Source organism: Caloenas nicobarica, chromosome 1 (assembly GCF_036013445.1).
Source record: "Caloenas nicobarica isolate bCalNic1 chromosome 1, bCalNic1.hap1, whole genome shotgun sequence".
Classification (NCBI taxonomy): Eukaryota; Metazoa; Chordata; class Aves; order Columbiformes; family Columbidae; genus Caloenas; species Caloenas nicobarica.
The window spans coordinates 59,084,739-59,099,968 of record NC_088245.1 but is presented as its reverse complement, the minus strand read 5'-3'; the positions used below and the strand labels follow the sequence as shown (position 1 = coordinate 59,099,968).

The 15,230-nt window shown below is 40.4% G+C and overlaps 1 protein-coding gene across 2 annotated transcripts in view; it reads right to left on the bottom strand.

The window, feature by feature from the left end:
* CPM (carboxypeptidase M) overlaps nucleotides 1-12,027 on the bottom strand; it is a 36,459-nt gene extending 24,432 nt beyond the window's left edge. The window contains exons 1-2 of one of the 2 annotated variants that reach the window (XM_065652059.1): nucleotides 11,943-12,027; nucleotides 11,647-11,797 (exon numbers count right to left, since the gene is read on the bottom strand). In XM_065652059.1, the coding sequence (XP_065508131.1) occupies nucleotides 11,647-11,797; nucleotides 11,943-11,960 (169 nt within the window). In that variant the 5' untranslated portion in view covers nucleotides 11,961-12,027. Of the gene's footprint in view, nucleotides 1-11,646; nucleotides 11,798-11,942 lie in introns of those variants that run through there. The other variant, XM_065652141.1, reaches the window with a different exon arrangement.
* Between the last annotated feature and the right edge of the window lie 3,203 nt (nucleotides 12,028-15,230).

Sequence of the window (15,230 nt, the reverse complement as noted above, 5' to 3'; positions counted from 1 at the left end):
TCCTTCATGGCTGAGAAGCTGCTGGTGCACTTTGAGAGTTAAAGTGCATTAAAATGCCTCATCAGGAAACCTGCTATGCATATCCTGTAAACATCCTTGGCAGATCCCAGACATTACATTATCTTTAAGGATAGGAAGCCCCAAACAATACACACCTCAACACTGGCAAGAGAGCCCCACAAATTCAGAGAGTGAGCTGCTTTCTTTTGCGTCCCCACCCCACCACCTTTTTTTTTTTTTTTACCTGGCTAGATAAGAAAAAAACGCAAAATAGATTAACTTTTTAAAAATAATCCAATTCTTATCATCATCATCTGTCTCTGGTTTAGTTAACAAACTACATTAGTTTGACTGGTTCCTTCCAGATTCTCTCTCAAAATGGGTAATAAAATGTCTCCTTAGAAACATCAGGAACTGCCTTTTAGGAAAGGCAACAGCACTACAAGGAGCTAAAATTCTGGCAGTGTTACTATCCACAGAGTAACTCAGTCTTTTATCTCTTTAAGAAACACGTTCTAGGTGGTCTTTGTTTCCTCTTGGATTTTGAGATCAGCTTAATGCAATTGTGCATCAAAGCAACCTTTGTACTTAACCTACTTTAGATCCACCACGATTAGGAAAAATGCTTTGTCAGAAACAGTCAGGTTGCACATTGCTGGAAGTGCTACTGAGTAAGTATCATTCTGTGCCTACCCTATTCCTAGATTTTCTCTAGCAATTACTGGAAAAAAAGAACACCAGGCCAGACTGGACTTTTGAATTGATACAGTAGGACTACATTTCTTACTGAGGACACAGTTTGTTTTTATTTTAACTGTATTACAAATGTTACTTTTGCAGACCTGATCAAGCTCTGCTTTGATGCCCCAGGTAACTGCAGGACCCATGGATGTAGAACAATTGGCTCAGAACAAACAGGAAATGTAACTCAACTGTCCTAAATCCACTGTGAGGTCGGCGTGTTACACAACAGCTACAGTCATTTAATTAAATAACTCCAGCTGCCATGAACTGACCTTTCCCACAACAAGTCAGCCCTACATATCAAGCTGCGGAATCATCTGCTTAGAAGCATCCTCTAAACTTTTTCTCACATCTGAACCGCTGTATAGATTATAAGAGTTACTGTGCCAGAAGTGGAGCAGTTTTTGGGTAGAGGGTAGTATCTCAGCTGGGAGGGGAAGAGAACTACATCCAGACCTATGCATTATTTGTTTCATCTCTAGTGGTTACCTAATTCATAAAAAAAAATTTGAAAGTAGAACTAGCAATCATATGCATATCCAGCTTTCATTCAAAGCAAAAAAACCCCAAAACCAAACAAACACCCTCCCCCCCAAAAAACAAAAACAAACAAACAAACCAAACAGCCTTAAAGAAAAAGATCTAAATCTCTCTTCTATGCAAAGTCATGAATAGAACAACTGCCTAAGGAACAAATGCTTCAGGGTAAGAAGTCACATCTTGCCTACAAAGTAATTAATGTATTATGAGTAGGTATCCATTTGTACTTATGTGAACTAGCTGAACATAATATGCCATACCATAGCTACATACAGAAAAGCTTTAATTAGGCAGCCCTGAGAATCAGCAACATTGGTAGCTCCAAGGATCTACAGCCAGAGGTCTTAGACAGAAAGGCCATCCAGAAGGGACGCATGGTGCATTGCTCTCCTCTTTTTGTGGGACGTGAATAAAAAGCTGCTAGAAACACTTTTCTACTAAAAAGCCTCATCCCCTGAAGTGAGGTAGGTGGCATGTGTTACTGAGCAACAAGGAGAATGCAGAATTCTCAAAAGGAGAATGCAGATAGACTGACCATCTGGGTAACACACGGGCATAGGATCAGAGTTTTATTTCTTTTTCACTAAGTCTGTGATTAGAATTTGTTTAAAAATTAAGACCATTGTACTGAAAGGGCAATTCCACCCCCATCACTGATCATTACCGTCAATGTTCACTCAATTTTCCCTATTCCTAGGGAAATATAAGCCCTGTAGCTAGACCAAAAGACTAGCAAATACAGGTTGTGACAGGCTAATAAACAAACCTAATCTGGTGGTAGAAGACCCTTAATTGACATCCATCTCTCGATTAATGATTATGTTTTCTTTTTTTCTTTACTACAGAATCTCTTTCTCTTGGTGTGCTACTCTACAGCATCTGAAAAAATAGCAGTCTGAGGAAGCAAATACTTATTTAGGACCAGTACAAGTCAACACTGAGTTACATATAAAAAGTTACTTGAAGTCAGAGTACAGGTTTAATTTGCCCCTTGCAGTCAGCAGACTATAAATTACAGTTAAATTATCAGATAGTTATAAGCCATACAAAGGACCACAAGGTATTTTTCAAGATCACACTTCTTATTGACATGGCTAAAAATGTATGTACTATTCTCCAAAAAGCAGAATCCTCTAAATGAGGGGGGAAAACTCCAGTAATTCATCTGTCCATAGTGCACCATTGTTGGTATTCTGAGCTCTGTGGTTTTGTGTTTGGTTGTTTTTTTAAAAAACATCTACGTATTTATTTTCTCAACACCAGCTAAAGGAGATTGAGACAGACAAGAATCAAACTCCACCCACCAGCTTCAATTGCTGATTATACATTACACAAGCTCCCTAGAATTGCTAACTTCACTGGTGTGAATTATGATATCCAGTTGTCAATTCTGTCTACTTCTAAACTAACACGGAAAGCTGAAAAGTCTTGCTGAGGGAAAGCAGGATGGCTTCAGACCTCTGCTGCTCTGAAGAAGAGCTTGACAAACATATGCTGCAAGTGGACAACTACAAAGCAAGGGGCAGAGCAAAGGCAGGAGAGAAGAAATTTTTTCCCACAACGCGGGTTTTAAACATATGCTGCTCACATGAACAGGGGACTATTTCTAAATAGATCAGATCTTTCCATTTCAAAGTTACAACATAAAGACTCCAGTACTAGATAACAGTTCTTTTACGAGAAGTGTTTGATCTATGTTGCTAGGATAGGTGCCCTTCAAAGAGTTGCTTGAATTTTTTTTTTCTCCAGGCTGGGACAGAAACCTGTGGTATGGCAGCTTTCACAGAAAAAACCTTTCCACAAGATTTTCTGCAATAACTGTTGTGTGTGTGTTTGCACATATGTAAAAGAAAACTATGTAACATACAAATACATGCATACACTTTCATTATTATTTTAAGTGTAGGAGATAGCATAGGTGGCAATACAAAGACTATTGACCAATTCACAGCAAGCATAAAGAAGAGAAGATTTAAGCAAATTATTTTACTTTCAAGAGCATGCTCAGAGTCAGTGAGTCACTGCATCTCTAAGAGTAATGTCTTAACTTACCAATATTTAAAGCATCTGATGCTGACCAACCTATATACTTTTTATATGTTATTTGCATAAAAACCCTAACCATACTGACAGGAAAGCGATGTTAAGTCGTGTTGTCATCAGACAAAAATCTTAGTACTTGGCTGTCAGGAGACCAATTGCACACAAACCTCTGTCACATCACAGTAGTCAAACTACTTGTTGCAGATGGTAGAAGTGCTATGACTTTTCTCCTAGAAGTAGACATACACAGTATTCACATTTAAACTAATTCTGGTAACTAAATTGTTAGAGGAGGCAGTCAGATGAAATATGAAAGTGTGTTTCAACATTTAAAGTCTTTTTAGCTTCAGTTAGGACAAATGGACTTAGAAGTTAAATCTAATGCTGTAACAGTGAGTTCTATTTAAGCACATGGTTTAGAGCAAAGCTCAGTTGGAAGCCGAAGACTTTTAAAAATACAGGCTAGTTCTTCTTGTTTTTAAAGTCACGGTTTAGCCTTGACTACATAAACCCTGAAGGAGCCAGTCTTCCTCCTCTGTTTTTTTTTCCCCTTCCCATCATAGTGACTCACATAACATGCTGCAAACAGAGCTTACAAGGCTGTTAAGACCAAGCCCATCCATGAACCCAAACACTTTTTCAATAATAAAATGAACATATAAACCTACCTAGACTCTTATTAACCTACATTTATATGCCACAAGTACTAGTGATGTATGTGCCACTAGACAAGGACAAATGAAAAAGACTAGAACAAAGATGATTAAGAAGGAAAAGAGCAAAGGGCACATAAGGGGAAAAAAAATTTCAGAAGACAAGCAGGCAAGAATGGGTAAAAGTTTAACTACCACGATAAGTTTTAGAATGTCCATTTTTTAATGAAACTCTGGACTTGAGCCAAGTGACTTCACTACGCTTTACATGAGGCCCTCAGAGTGGGAAATGTCGCTCCTGTTTCTAAAAATGAACATTGAAAATCTCAATGCTTATATTATCTACACATGCCATACTAAGGAGATTTGTGGGGTGGGAGATGAGGAGGAGGGAAGGGAAGGCAAGACATTATCAGGGATTGGAGACAGGAGGAAAGCCATTTGCAGCAGTCACTCAAATGTAACAAACAGAAGGTAATAGTGTTCTACACAAACATACCTCACATCATGTAACTACAAGAAAAATGACTGCAATATTCTCTTTAAACACATTCCCTGTGGATTTTCCTCTAGACAGTTTTTTTAATTCAAGACAAAAAGAGGCATCTTTATCACCTTTTTTCCCCCCTTCCCTCTTATTTAAAATGCACTGGTACTCGCATTCAGTTTGTAAAAACATTTAATAATAGGTAACATGAGAAACTTACCTCTAAGTACACTTGGCTATGTATGATCTTCTCATTCTATTTTTGTACAGTGCCAAGACCCCTGAAATTAACCTGATAAGAACAATTCTAGTAGAGTACAAACATTTTATGGGCATCTATTTCAGTTTTTCTTTTCTCCAGCAGTAAAACTTGTTTTCTAGTATTTTAAACAAAGTGAAAACATCCAGAATATAAGGGGTTTTAATGTAAATTCAATAAAATTACAGTGCATTTTACTATGGGTGGTAGTAACCCAGGCTCCTTCCGCTCTATATTACAAGCAATGTCTGAAAATAAGTTCCTTTTTTTCCCCAGGTAGACATCATTTTTCATCTGAAAACACAAATTATCAATATATAGACAAGTACAATATCTGGTCTTTTGGTATTAAAATATTTTCAGTGGAGTGCAATGAACCTGAAGTTAGCACTCCCCTGTTCAATAGCCTCCCCTACACGCTTTAAAGTATCAATCATGCTGTCTCAGAAAAGTCAGGAGATTTAAACTGATCTTTGGCATCTCTTGAGCACTTGTTCCACTGATGTTTGTACAAAATGATGTCAAGGACAAGTTAATTGCCTAGGTTCTCTATTAACCCCAGCACCAGGCACGTGTACACTTCCTACTGCACTACCCAACTCCTAATTCCAAGTGCAGGGGTGTAACTACTCCTATATTTATACAGTGCTAAAATTACGTTCAGCCCTTTGAAGGCAACCGTGAGGATGATGTGGACCTGGTGAGAACGAGTTTGACACCCCTGCCCTAGTGCATCTTTTTGCTGAAGTCACAGCCGTTTGAGAGATGGAAACCTGGATGAGATAGAAACCTGGGCATGTGCCGGTCCTTTCTGGTTTCCAAGGAGGGAAACCCATGAATGCAGGCAGGAAGGAGACATAATGAGCTCCAACAGGCACCTCATCTGAGCCACTGGGAAACCTGGCCTGCTGTGAGCTCTGCTGAGCACACCTTCCCTGTAGTACAGAGTACCCTCCATGCACACAGCCATGTGGAAGTCCTGCATGAACTTTAAAACCAAACCAGCTTCTCTCTTCGTAGAGCAGGGATAACAGAAGGCTAATAAGTGAGATTTTTTGGGGTGGACTAGTGAAAGTTAGCAAAGTGCTTAAGATTAATGGATGGGATGTGCCAGTTCAAGGGCAACAGAGAAAGCAATTGAATAGTAAGCAGCAGAACAGGATGATTAAGCCACATATTTCTCACCTAGAAAAGCTTTCAGGACAGCTCTTTTGCAAGAAGCGATTTCTGAAAATTTCTAATGAAACTACGATGAAATCTACTCAGTTTGTTTTGCTTTGCCTTTTGCCTCTCCAATGACAGAATCTGTCAAAGAGACGTTAATCCTTTAAGTTAACTTTGAAGCTCTTCAGTAGGTAAAGTCAAAGGTGCTTGAAAAATACACAACTTTTTGCTCAGTGAGCAGAATCTGGCCTAAGGATGATGTTTACACCTGTTCTAATTTAACTGGAATTCTAAAAATACAGACTGGCCTCCTGAAAAGCTAGATCTAAAACAAGCTGTAGTTGACATGCTATCACTTTATCTGAGTCCAGAGTGTGTCTGAAAAGAGTGTGGCTCTACTACAAAAGCCACTCACCCCTTTTAAGGTTGTTTGCCTTTGTTCTCCTAAAAAGGTCATCAGGTCTATCTATGAGAAGCCCATCCCACCACACATTTTCTTTTCATATAAGAATAACACCAGGATATCTTGAACAATGAAAAGCCACAGATCATACAAATACATCAAATATTCTCTTTTTGGTAATGCACACTGTAATATTTGCTTGCTGAAGAGTCTGTCTGTTTTTCACTAGGCTGGCATTAGGCAGGACAAGTTAATATATTACACAAGGTCCTGATCTCCAGACTGTTGCAGCTCTGCAGCCTTCTCTATTATTATACAGTACACATACCGTACTGAGGTTGGATATTGTGCATATTAGAAACAGAGCTCCTGCCAAAGATCTTTTACTAGCTTATTCAACAATACACCTGAAAAAATATAAAAGAATCAATGTATTTTCTGGGCAACAACACACCTCTGCCTACCTGCTTATAAGACCATATCAGGTCTTTCACGAACTACAAATCACAAATCTTGAGGGATTTGAGGTTACCTACTAAATTAGACCAAACAGATAACACTCAGTTTTTCAGCCAATGTGCTACATCTTTTTCAGCTTCCTTCTCCCCTTGTTTATGGATAATAACTTAGCAGATGAGATGCATAACTAAATATCATGGCTTCTAAATGTACAGACCTGGAGAATGAACAGGCCATTGCCAGTCTAGAATACATTCTTGCCCATAATCTGGCAGAAGTGTTCCCAGTAATCCAGCAAAGGGGTGGTTAATTTCCATATGATGGTGTAAACCACCACAAAACAGATTAACCGTCTTTTAGTTTGTTTTCCACTGGTGCTCTTAGTACTAGTTCTGTTGTGTACCTTGCTGTTGTAGTCTACATACATCAACTAAACACACTTTGTAAATCTCACCTGATATCTATCTGTGACAAATCATACTTGACTGCTTACCTTTTATGCAAAAATCACTGTCTTAGTGAAAAAGAGGAAAGCACTTTATTTCTTTAGCTTTGACGTTAGCAAGGCTTTCAACAGAACCACAGACTCAGTTCAAATGGACCTCTGGAGGCTGCCTGGTCCAACCCCCCCAGTCAAGCAGGGCCACCTAAAACCAGTCACCCAGGACTGTGCCTAGACAGGTTTTGAGTACCTCCAAGGATGGAGGCTCCCCAGCCTCCATGAGCAGCCTGTTCCAGTGCTCAGTCACCCTCATAATATCTTTGTAAACAAGCTGGGAACATATAGATTAGATGAGCAGACTACAGTGAGGCGTACTGAGTTTGCATGGTAAGGTTTTGGTAGCAGGAGAGCTACAGTGGTGGTTTGTGTGAAAAGCTGCTAGAAGCTTCCGCTATGTCTGATAGAGCCAATGGCAGACAGCTCCAAGATGGACCCACCACTGGCCAAAGCTGAGCCCATCAGTAAACAGTGGTAGCACCTCTGGGGTAGCATATTTAAGAAGGGGAAAAATGTTGCTGCGCGACAGCAACTGCAGCTGGAGAGAAAAATGAGAATATGTGAGAGCAACAATTCTGCAGACACTAAGGTCAGAGAAGGAGAGGGAGAGCTGCTCCAGGCGCTGGAGGAGAGATCCACCTATCCACCAGCCTATGGAAACCCTGTGATCTCTCCCTATCCTTATCTCTACCCACGAGCCTTTTGTTATATTTTTTCTCCCCTGTCCAGCTGAGGAAGGGAGTGATAGAGTGGTTTTGGTGAGCACTTGGTGTCCAGCCAGGGTCAACCCACCACAAGAGGTCAGAAGCTGGTGAGACTGCACAATTGGTGGTTTAAGTGACAACAAATGATTAGCAGCATTCCTCAGGGGCCAATACTGAAGCTGATATTGGTTTAACATCTTATCAGGGCCAGGGCTGCCATTCAGAGGGGCCTTGACAAGTTGAAGGAATTTGTCAACAGAAAACTCATGAAGTTTGACAAAGGCAAATGTACAGTCCTGTACCTGGAACAGAAGAACCCCACATTGCGATTATCAGCCCAAGAAGATAACCACATGCTTGTACAGGCTGCAGACTAACTAGGTTGCAGTTCTGCAACCTGAGGGTTGCAGGGCATGGGAGGAATGTCCAGGTGGACAAGATAAATGTGAGTCAGTAGTGTGCTCTCGCAGCAGAAAAGGCAACCTGTATGCTGGGCCGCATCAGCAAGAACATAGGCCAGCAGCTTGAGGGAAAATATTATCCTCCACTCAATGTTAGTAAAGCTACATCTGGAGTAGTGTGTCCAGCGATGGGTTACCTAATGCAAAAGAAACACCACCACACTTAAGTCCCGTGGAGGTCCACTGAGATGATCACGCTGCATCTGAGGAGAGGTTCGGGGAGGTTGGTTTGTTTAACCTAGAGGATGATACAGCTACAACCTTCCACTACCTGAAGGGACATTACAGAGAAGACAGAGCCAGACCCTTCTTAGACATACACAGCAAAAGGGCAGGTAACAATTCATAGCAAGGGAAACTCTAATTGGATGCAAAAAAACCCAATTTTGAACAACAAAGGCAGTTGAGCAGTGAATCAGCTATCCAGAGACTGTGTAGAATCTCCATCCTTGCAGATATTCAAAACTTGGGTGGAAAGTACCCAGAGCATCATAATCTAACTTTCAAGTTAGCCTTGCTTTGAACACGAGCTCAAACTAGATGGCCTCCAGACCTAAATTACTTTATGATCTGCCTGGAGCACATGAGGTTTCTAACACGTAGAGCGTTCAGATATTTCTGTTAAAGATCTACATGCAATCACTTTCTGAAGTGGTAATACAGAGGTCCCTATCACCCTCCACATTTGGGCTTCCAAGAGTGGATTCTATACCCTCGCAGAGCTCCAGGTCCATGCACGCCAACCAAAAGTCAAGCCTTTGCTTCACGTTCTTCATAACGCAAGTCTAGACAGTAGTATATAATACTAGATTATTAGATAAAATTAGAGTAAAACCTAGATTAGATTTAAGAATAACATGGGAACAACAGCCATTCATGATAACAGTAAAGTTATGTCTGGTGGCTTTATAGCCACCACTCTGATTCATAGGATTTTGTATTTATTATCCACAATTTCCACATCAGGAATGTCAACAGCTTATTAGAAAAGTTACATCACACTGATCTCAATTTTATAATGTTTAAATTAATTTCTGTTTCTCATCATTGATAAATACATTTTGTTAACACAGTTAGCTAACTGGTAGTGGGACAACACTAGTAAATCCACACAAGTAAGCACACGTGCATGTGCGTACACACATTTTTGTCAGTTTATCGAAGAGGAATAGAACTTCAGCCCATTGACCAAAATGGAAACTTCATATTCACAAATGTTATATAACCACTGTTGTCACAAAACTTTCTAAAAGTCTGAGGGGAAAAAAAAAAAAAAAAAAAAAAAAAGAGTGACTCTAATTTAGTGCCATCCTCTACCATATTTCAGGGGATTCTAAAAGTATGTTTCTTAACAGAGGTAGAAATCTCTTAACATTTAGAAAAAAAAGAATAGAGATAGAGGAGCACTAAACATTTTTTCCCTGCCATTCTGCTTTATATGGCACTGAGAAAGTTTCCACTGCCCACCTATTCCATTCAGCAGAATGCTGCAGGCACACAGGACATGCAAAAAGCGTGATGATTGCCTTTTTGTGAATCATAATGTATAACTGGCAGAACAAGGGAGAGCCCACATAATCCTCTTCTCTCACACAGTTGGCAAAGCAGAAGGCAATATACCAAAATCTGAATAAAGTTTCAGTGCATTGCTCAATCACAATCAAGAGATGGTGCATTTCCAGTTTTCATGCCAATGGAACTCTACTTCATGTTATCAACTTTCATACATCTAGAGATGTAAACCCAAAATTTCAATCTCTACGGTTAGATGAAAGGCTTTGTCCTACCTGCATGAAGATAAGCCAGACTTCACGCCAGAGATGTTAGAATCTAGCTAATATTTTAATGATAGGACTTAGTCCCCTTAAGGTAGGAAAATGAGGATGTGGATAATTGGTAGTTTGGCCTGGAGGAAATGGTACTCAAATGGACTAGACTTCTCTTGTGTGGATGAATAACATAATCTAACATGATTATGCCTTTGACAAAACCAAGAACAATACAACTTAAATAACTTTAAGATTCCTTGTCCAGTTTGATTCTTCCCACAAGAAGAGACTTTCTAAAAAATTAACACAGACATGCACTGAGACAAGATGCCATATCCATAGCAACATGACAGCTGTTCGATATCTCACTGAAACAGAACATTCTTTTCAACTGTAATTTATGTCCTGGAAAAACACAAGTATTCCAAAGACACACATCGTAACACAATGAAGCAGGTATGAAAATAAACTACTAGCATGAGGTATGAAATGAAACTACTAGCATCCTTCATTATTATCTACTCAGAAGGCTGTAGATTTTTTTTTAAACACAAGCATAGATTTGATAACAGATGCTACAACTCTCATTTAATGGCATGAAATGGGATTAGAAGAACAGATTCTGTTTCTAAAGAAAGAACTTCTCTATCCAGTCTGATGCCTCTTACCAAAGCAAATTAATTTTCCAAAATATACTTAAGATTTTTTTTCTTAAAACTAGAGAAATGTATATTATTTATATGCTAATAAGCACTAAACTCTCTAATATCTTTAAACAAATGAAATAGACCTTTTTCTATAAATGTATTGTAAGAAAGTACTGGTCAGAGAGAGATACATTCAAATGTCTATAAGGTCAGGAAGGTGATTACTGATTTCAATATATTTTCCTATAGGGTTTGAGACTGAAACCCCGTTCTTCATTTAAAACAGAAGATCTTGTATCAGTATGGAATTCGAAATCTTTTTTCTAGTCAGTCCAGATTTACTGGAATAATAGGTAAAGCCAAAAAAAAAAAAAAAGAAGATATTTTTAACATACCCACGAGTTCGAAAACACACACTCCTATTCCAGCCCCACCTAGAACGGGCACTTAGCAGATGGGGTACCACGGATTTTAAGCTCTTTGAAGACAGCTCTGTTTCTGCAATCACCACTAAGAAGGTTTCGAATTCTCAGGAAAAAAAAAAAAAAAAAAAAAAAAGGTATTGGGAGGACTTCGCCCCTAGCTGAAGCGTCATACGTGCCATTAGAGTTTGTTATTCACGCTTAAGCAAGAGAAAGAGGAAACTTTGACAGAGATGTGAGCACAGAGGCACCCGGCACTGGGCGACCAGCGAGAGCAGCCCCGCCGCCCGCAAGCGCGCACCGAACGGCACCGCAGCCGCTCTTACCCGCGTTCGTCCCGACTTCAATAAACCAGAAAGACTTCGCTTCCACCCCCCGCCACCACCTCCTACCTTCCACCGAGCGCCCGATGCTGTGCAAGTGCGTGAAGGAGGAGTAGGCGTCATGGACCCCCTTCAGGTACGCCTCCAGCTCCTCGGCGTGGTGGTACTTGAACTCCAGCGCGGCCGCCACGGAAACCAGGCAGAAGATGCCCACCGCGTCCTGGAACGAAGCACATGAACCCAAACAGCCGCGGGGACCGGCGGGCTCGCCGCCGCAGCCGCAACCCCTCCCGCCTCAGCCCGTGCCCCATCGCGGGGGGCAGGTGCCTTCCCCCACCCTCCAAACCCGCACCCGCCGCCCCTACCCTGGCGGTCGCCCGCATGGTGCCGCCGCTCCTCCACAACTGCAGCCCCAGCGCCGAGCGGGGGCCGCCATCCCCCAGCGCCGGCCTCGCCCTTGCCCCTGACTGACGCGGGCTCCATCCACTCAGCTCCCCCCGGCCCGCCCAAGGGGCAGAGGGGGGAGGACACACCCCCCTCCCCGTTCTTCCTTCCCTCCGTCCCGCCGGGACAACGGCTCTCACCTGGGGCCAACCCCAGGAGCGGCTCCCCGCGCTGTCCTCGGCAGCAAGAGCTCCAGCAACTCCATTTAAAAAAAAAAAAAAATATTTTATTTATTTTATTTTTTTATTTAAAAAAAAATTTTTATTGTAATTTTTTTTTTAAATGGGAGGTGTGACGGCAGCTGTGTCCTCAGCGCCTGTGTGGTCCTAGGTGGGATCCAGCTGTCAGCACCCAGGGCCCGGCGACAAAACCTGCTGCGTGCAGGGGGACTCTTCAGAGAACTTACCTGCCCAAATCTCTGCCTAGCGCGTTTGGGTCTTTATTATTATTTATTATTATTTATTATTATTGTTATTATTGTTATTATTGTTATTATTGTTATTATTGTTATTATTGTTATTATTGTTATTATTGTTATTATTGTTATTTTAAGATTACTTTTTAATAGGCTTGCATTCAGTCACTGAAAGGAACGGACTATATCTGCAGAGTTAAATGCTTTTCTTGGTTTTGCGCTAACCACATTGCCTTGGGGATATGCTAGTCTTGGGATTCACCACAAAGACTTTTTCATCACATTTTATTGTCTTTAAGATTGTAAAGGACTAAGAGGGGGAAATAGGGAAAAAAAAAAAAAAAAAAAGGTGAAGCTGGCCTCCAGCAACAAAAATTAGGATAGCATCTAAATTTATTTTTAAATACGATGTGGTTATAGCTGAGTGTTAGAATACAACCAGTTGTAAATTCTGGATTTTTTTTTCTGAGAAAGAAAACAGCAGTTTCCATTATAACTAGCAGCAGGATTTCATCTGCCTTCTTCTGAAGTTTGCTGTACAGAACAATGTCAGGAAAAAGACATTGAAGGAAATGAAAGTGTGAGCCAATGCCAAATAACAAGTCCTGCATTCCAAATAGAAAATGCTGTATTTAATAAAAAGTTACTGCTAAATAAAAAGTTACTGTTAAATCTAAAGGCACTTTTTAAATCTCAAAGCTTTAAGGAAAAAAAAATCAAAGTATACTTTAATACCGTAGTTTCTTAATGTACCAGAAGAATATACCTATAAAAATGGTCGTAAGGTATCTACGTTGAGAACCCGCAAATATTCTTATTTCATATGAGGAACTTCCATGTCACCTATGACAAGTATCACCTATGACAAGGGATGTATGCAATGTACAAGTCTACTTGGTTAAAAGAGATATATACAATATTAGGCTTCTGCTGAATAGTGTTCCTTCTAGCATGGCGTTTTGGGCCAGGCCCCAGAGCCTTTCCTACTCCGACCCCACAATATTTTAACTCTTATAACTTGACAAGACCTTCTCTCACCTATCACCAAAAAAAAAAAATTGCAAGACCTAAATATGGATGTCTTTTACCTTCTTTATTAAAAAAATATATTAATAGTTGGTTAGATTTACTTGCATTTACTACATGGAATGGGAGTGAAACCGGGGGTTACATTGCAAATATGTTTGCAGAGAAACAGGAGGAAGGAGTCAAGCATGCGAGATTTATGTTTGAATTTGTGAGGCTTGAATATATATATATATATATGGGCTCCTTGAAAGATGATCTGAAGATATCACTTCAGTAAGGAGGGAAGAAAATGTACTCAGGTGATAATCCAACATATACATACTTCGAAACTGTCCCAAGATAATCACATGAAATCAGAGAACTATGACGCCAAGACACAGAGTAGGCTGTTGGCAACACAGTAAAAATCACAGGGGGCTGTAAAAACTTAACCTCAGTGCAATGACTAAAATCGTCTTTGATACTAGGTAATCACACTGCGTTATCTCCTTTGGAAATTACCCCACCCTTTAACGTAGCCAACTCGTCACGGTTAAATGAGAGCATTACTGTATTTGGGAATGTTCAAAATGATAGATTGTTTCCATGCCAGGTCCTTGCAAGTTAAGACAAGTGCCTATTTGGCAACATTTGAGTTACATGTGACAGAATCAAACTTCTTTTTTTTTTCTTTTCCCAGTCTGCACGAAACTCAAAGATACTTGCTGCTCTTGAGCCACTTAAGGTCAATTTAATCCAGCCTGGGCAAATAATATTCTGCTATACGCAGTCGTGAGTAAAAGTCAGTTCCAAAGACCAAATCCCGGATGAAATTAAGTCAGCAATAAATTGGCATCGGTAGTTAAAAATCGGGAACTACGTGACTGAAACCGATTGCAGCTACTGTTCTCAGCACTGCAGCGGGCAATGACTCCTATGAGGAAGCCCAATAAAGACAGAAGCGTTATTGCTGTAAACAGCATTAATTGTTATCCCCTCTGTATCATTCTGGATCGTCCATTCAAAACTGTTCAACAAGCGACTACTAAAGCTTGCACCTGAGCATGGGGTTTGTGGGGGAAAAAAAAAAAAAAAGCAAATTTTGAGGTGAAATTCTCACCCGTGGATCTCAGCGGAGTTCCTTGGAACTGTTTGGGTGTGGTGTAATGATGTGAGTAGCTGTGTTGCCCTCTAGTGACAGGTTAAGAAAATCCTGTTACAGGCACCAGGTACGAAAAATTCTTCTTCATGCAACAGTGAGGTAGCACCGTGAGCCTGACATTTCCCAGACACACAGTTAAGATAGGTCTCAGCAGTAAAAACCTCTTCTGGAAGCTTTTGTGGTTTTGGAGAACCATTCACAGAGGCAATCTTGGAATCTGAAATCTTACTCAGTGTTGTGTCATCTTTCATGCAGGATTTCTGCACTTTCCAAAAATTAATAAGAAAAATGAATATCCCACATTATAACTGGGGCTTCAAAATATTTTGGGCAAGAAATACAAGGAGTTCACTAACAAGGATCAAGTTTTTTTAAGGATCAACATTGCCATTAAAACTTTCTCATTTGAGATCATACCCTAAGCACACAAAGAGCTTCAGGTTCTGTGCACCTCCGTAACGCCAAGGACTCGACAATCAGATTTGTGGTGTGGGAAAAACAGGAGATAAAGGCTTTCTCAGGAGAGATGAACCAGACAAGTGAGTTCAGTACAAGTGATGACACAGACACATGAATTTGATAGGACAGCACAGTCCTGGCTTAATGTAAACCCAGATACCAATC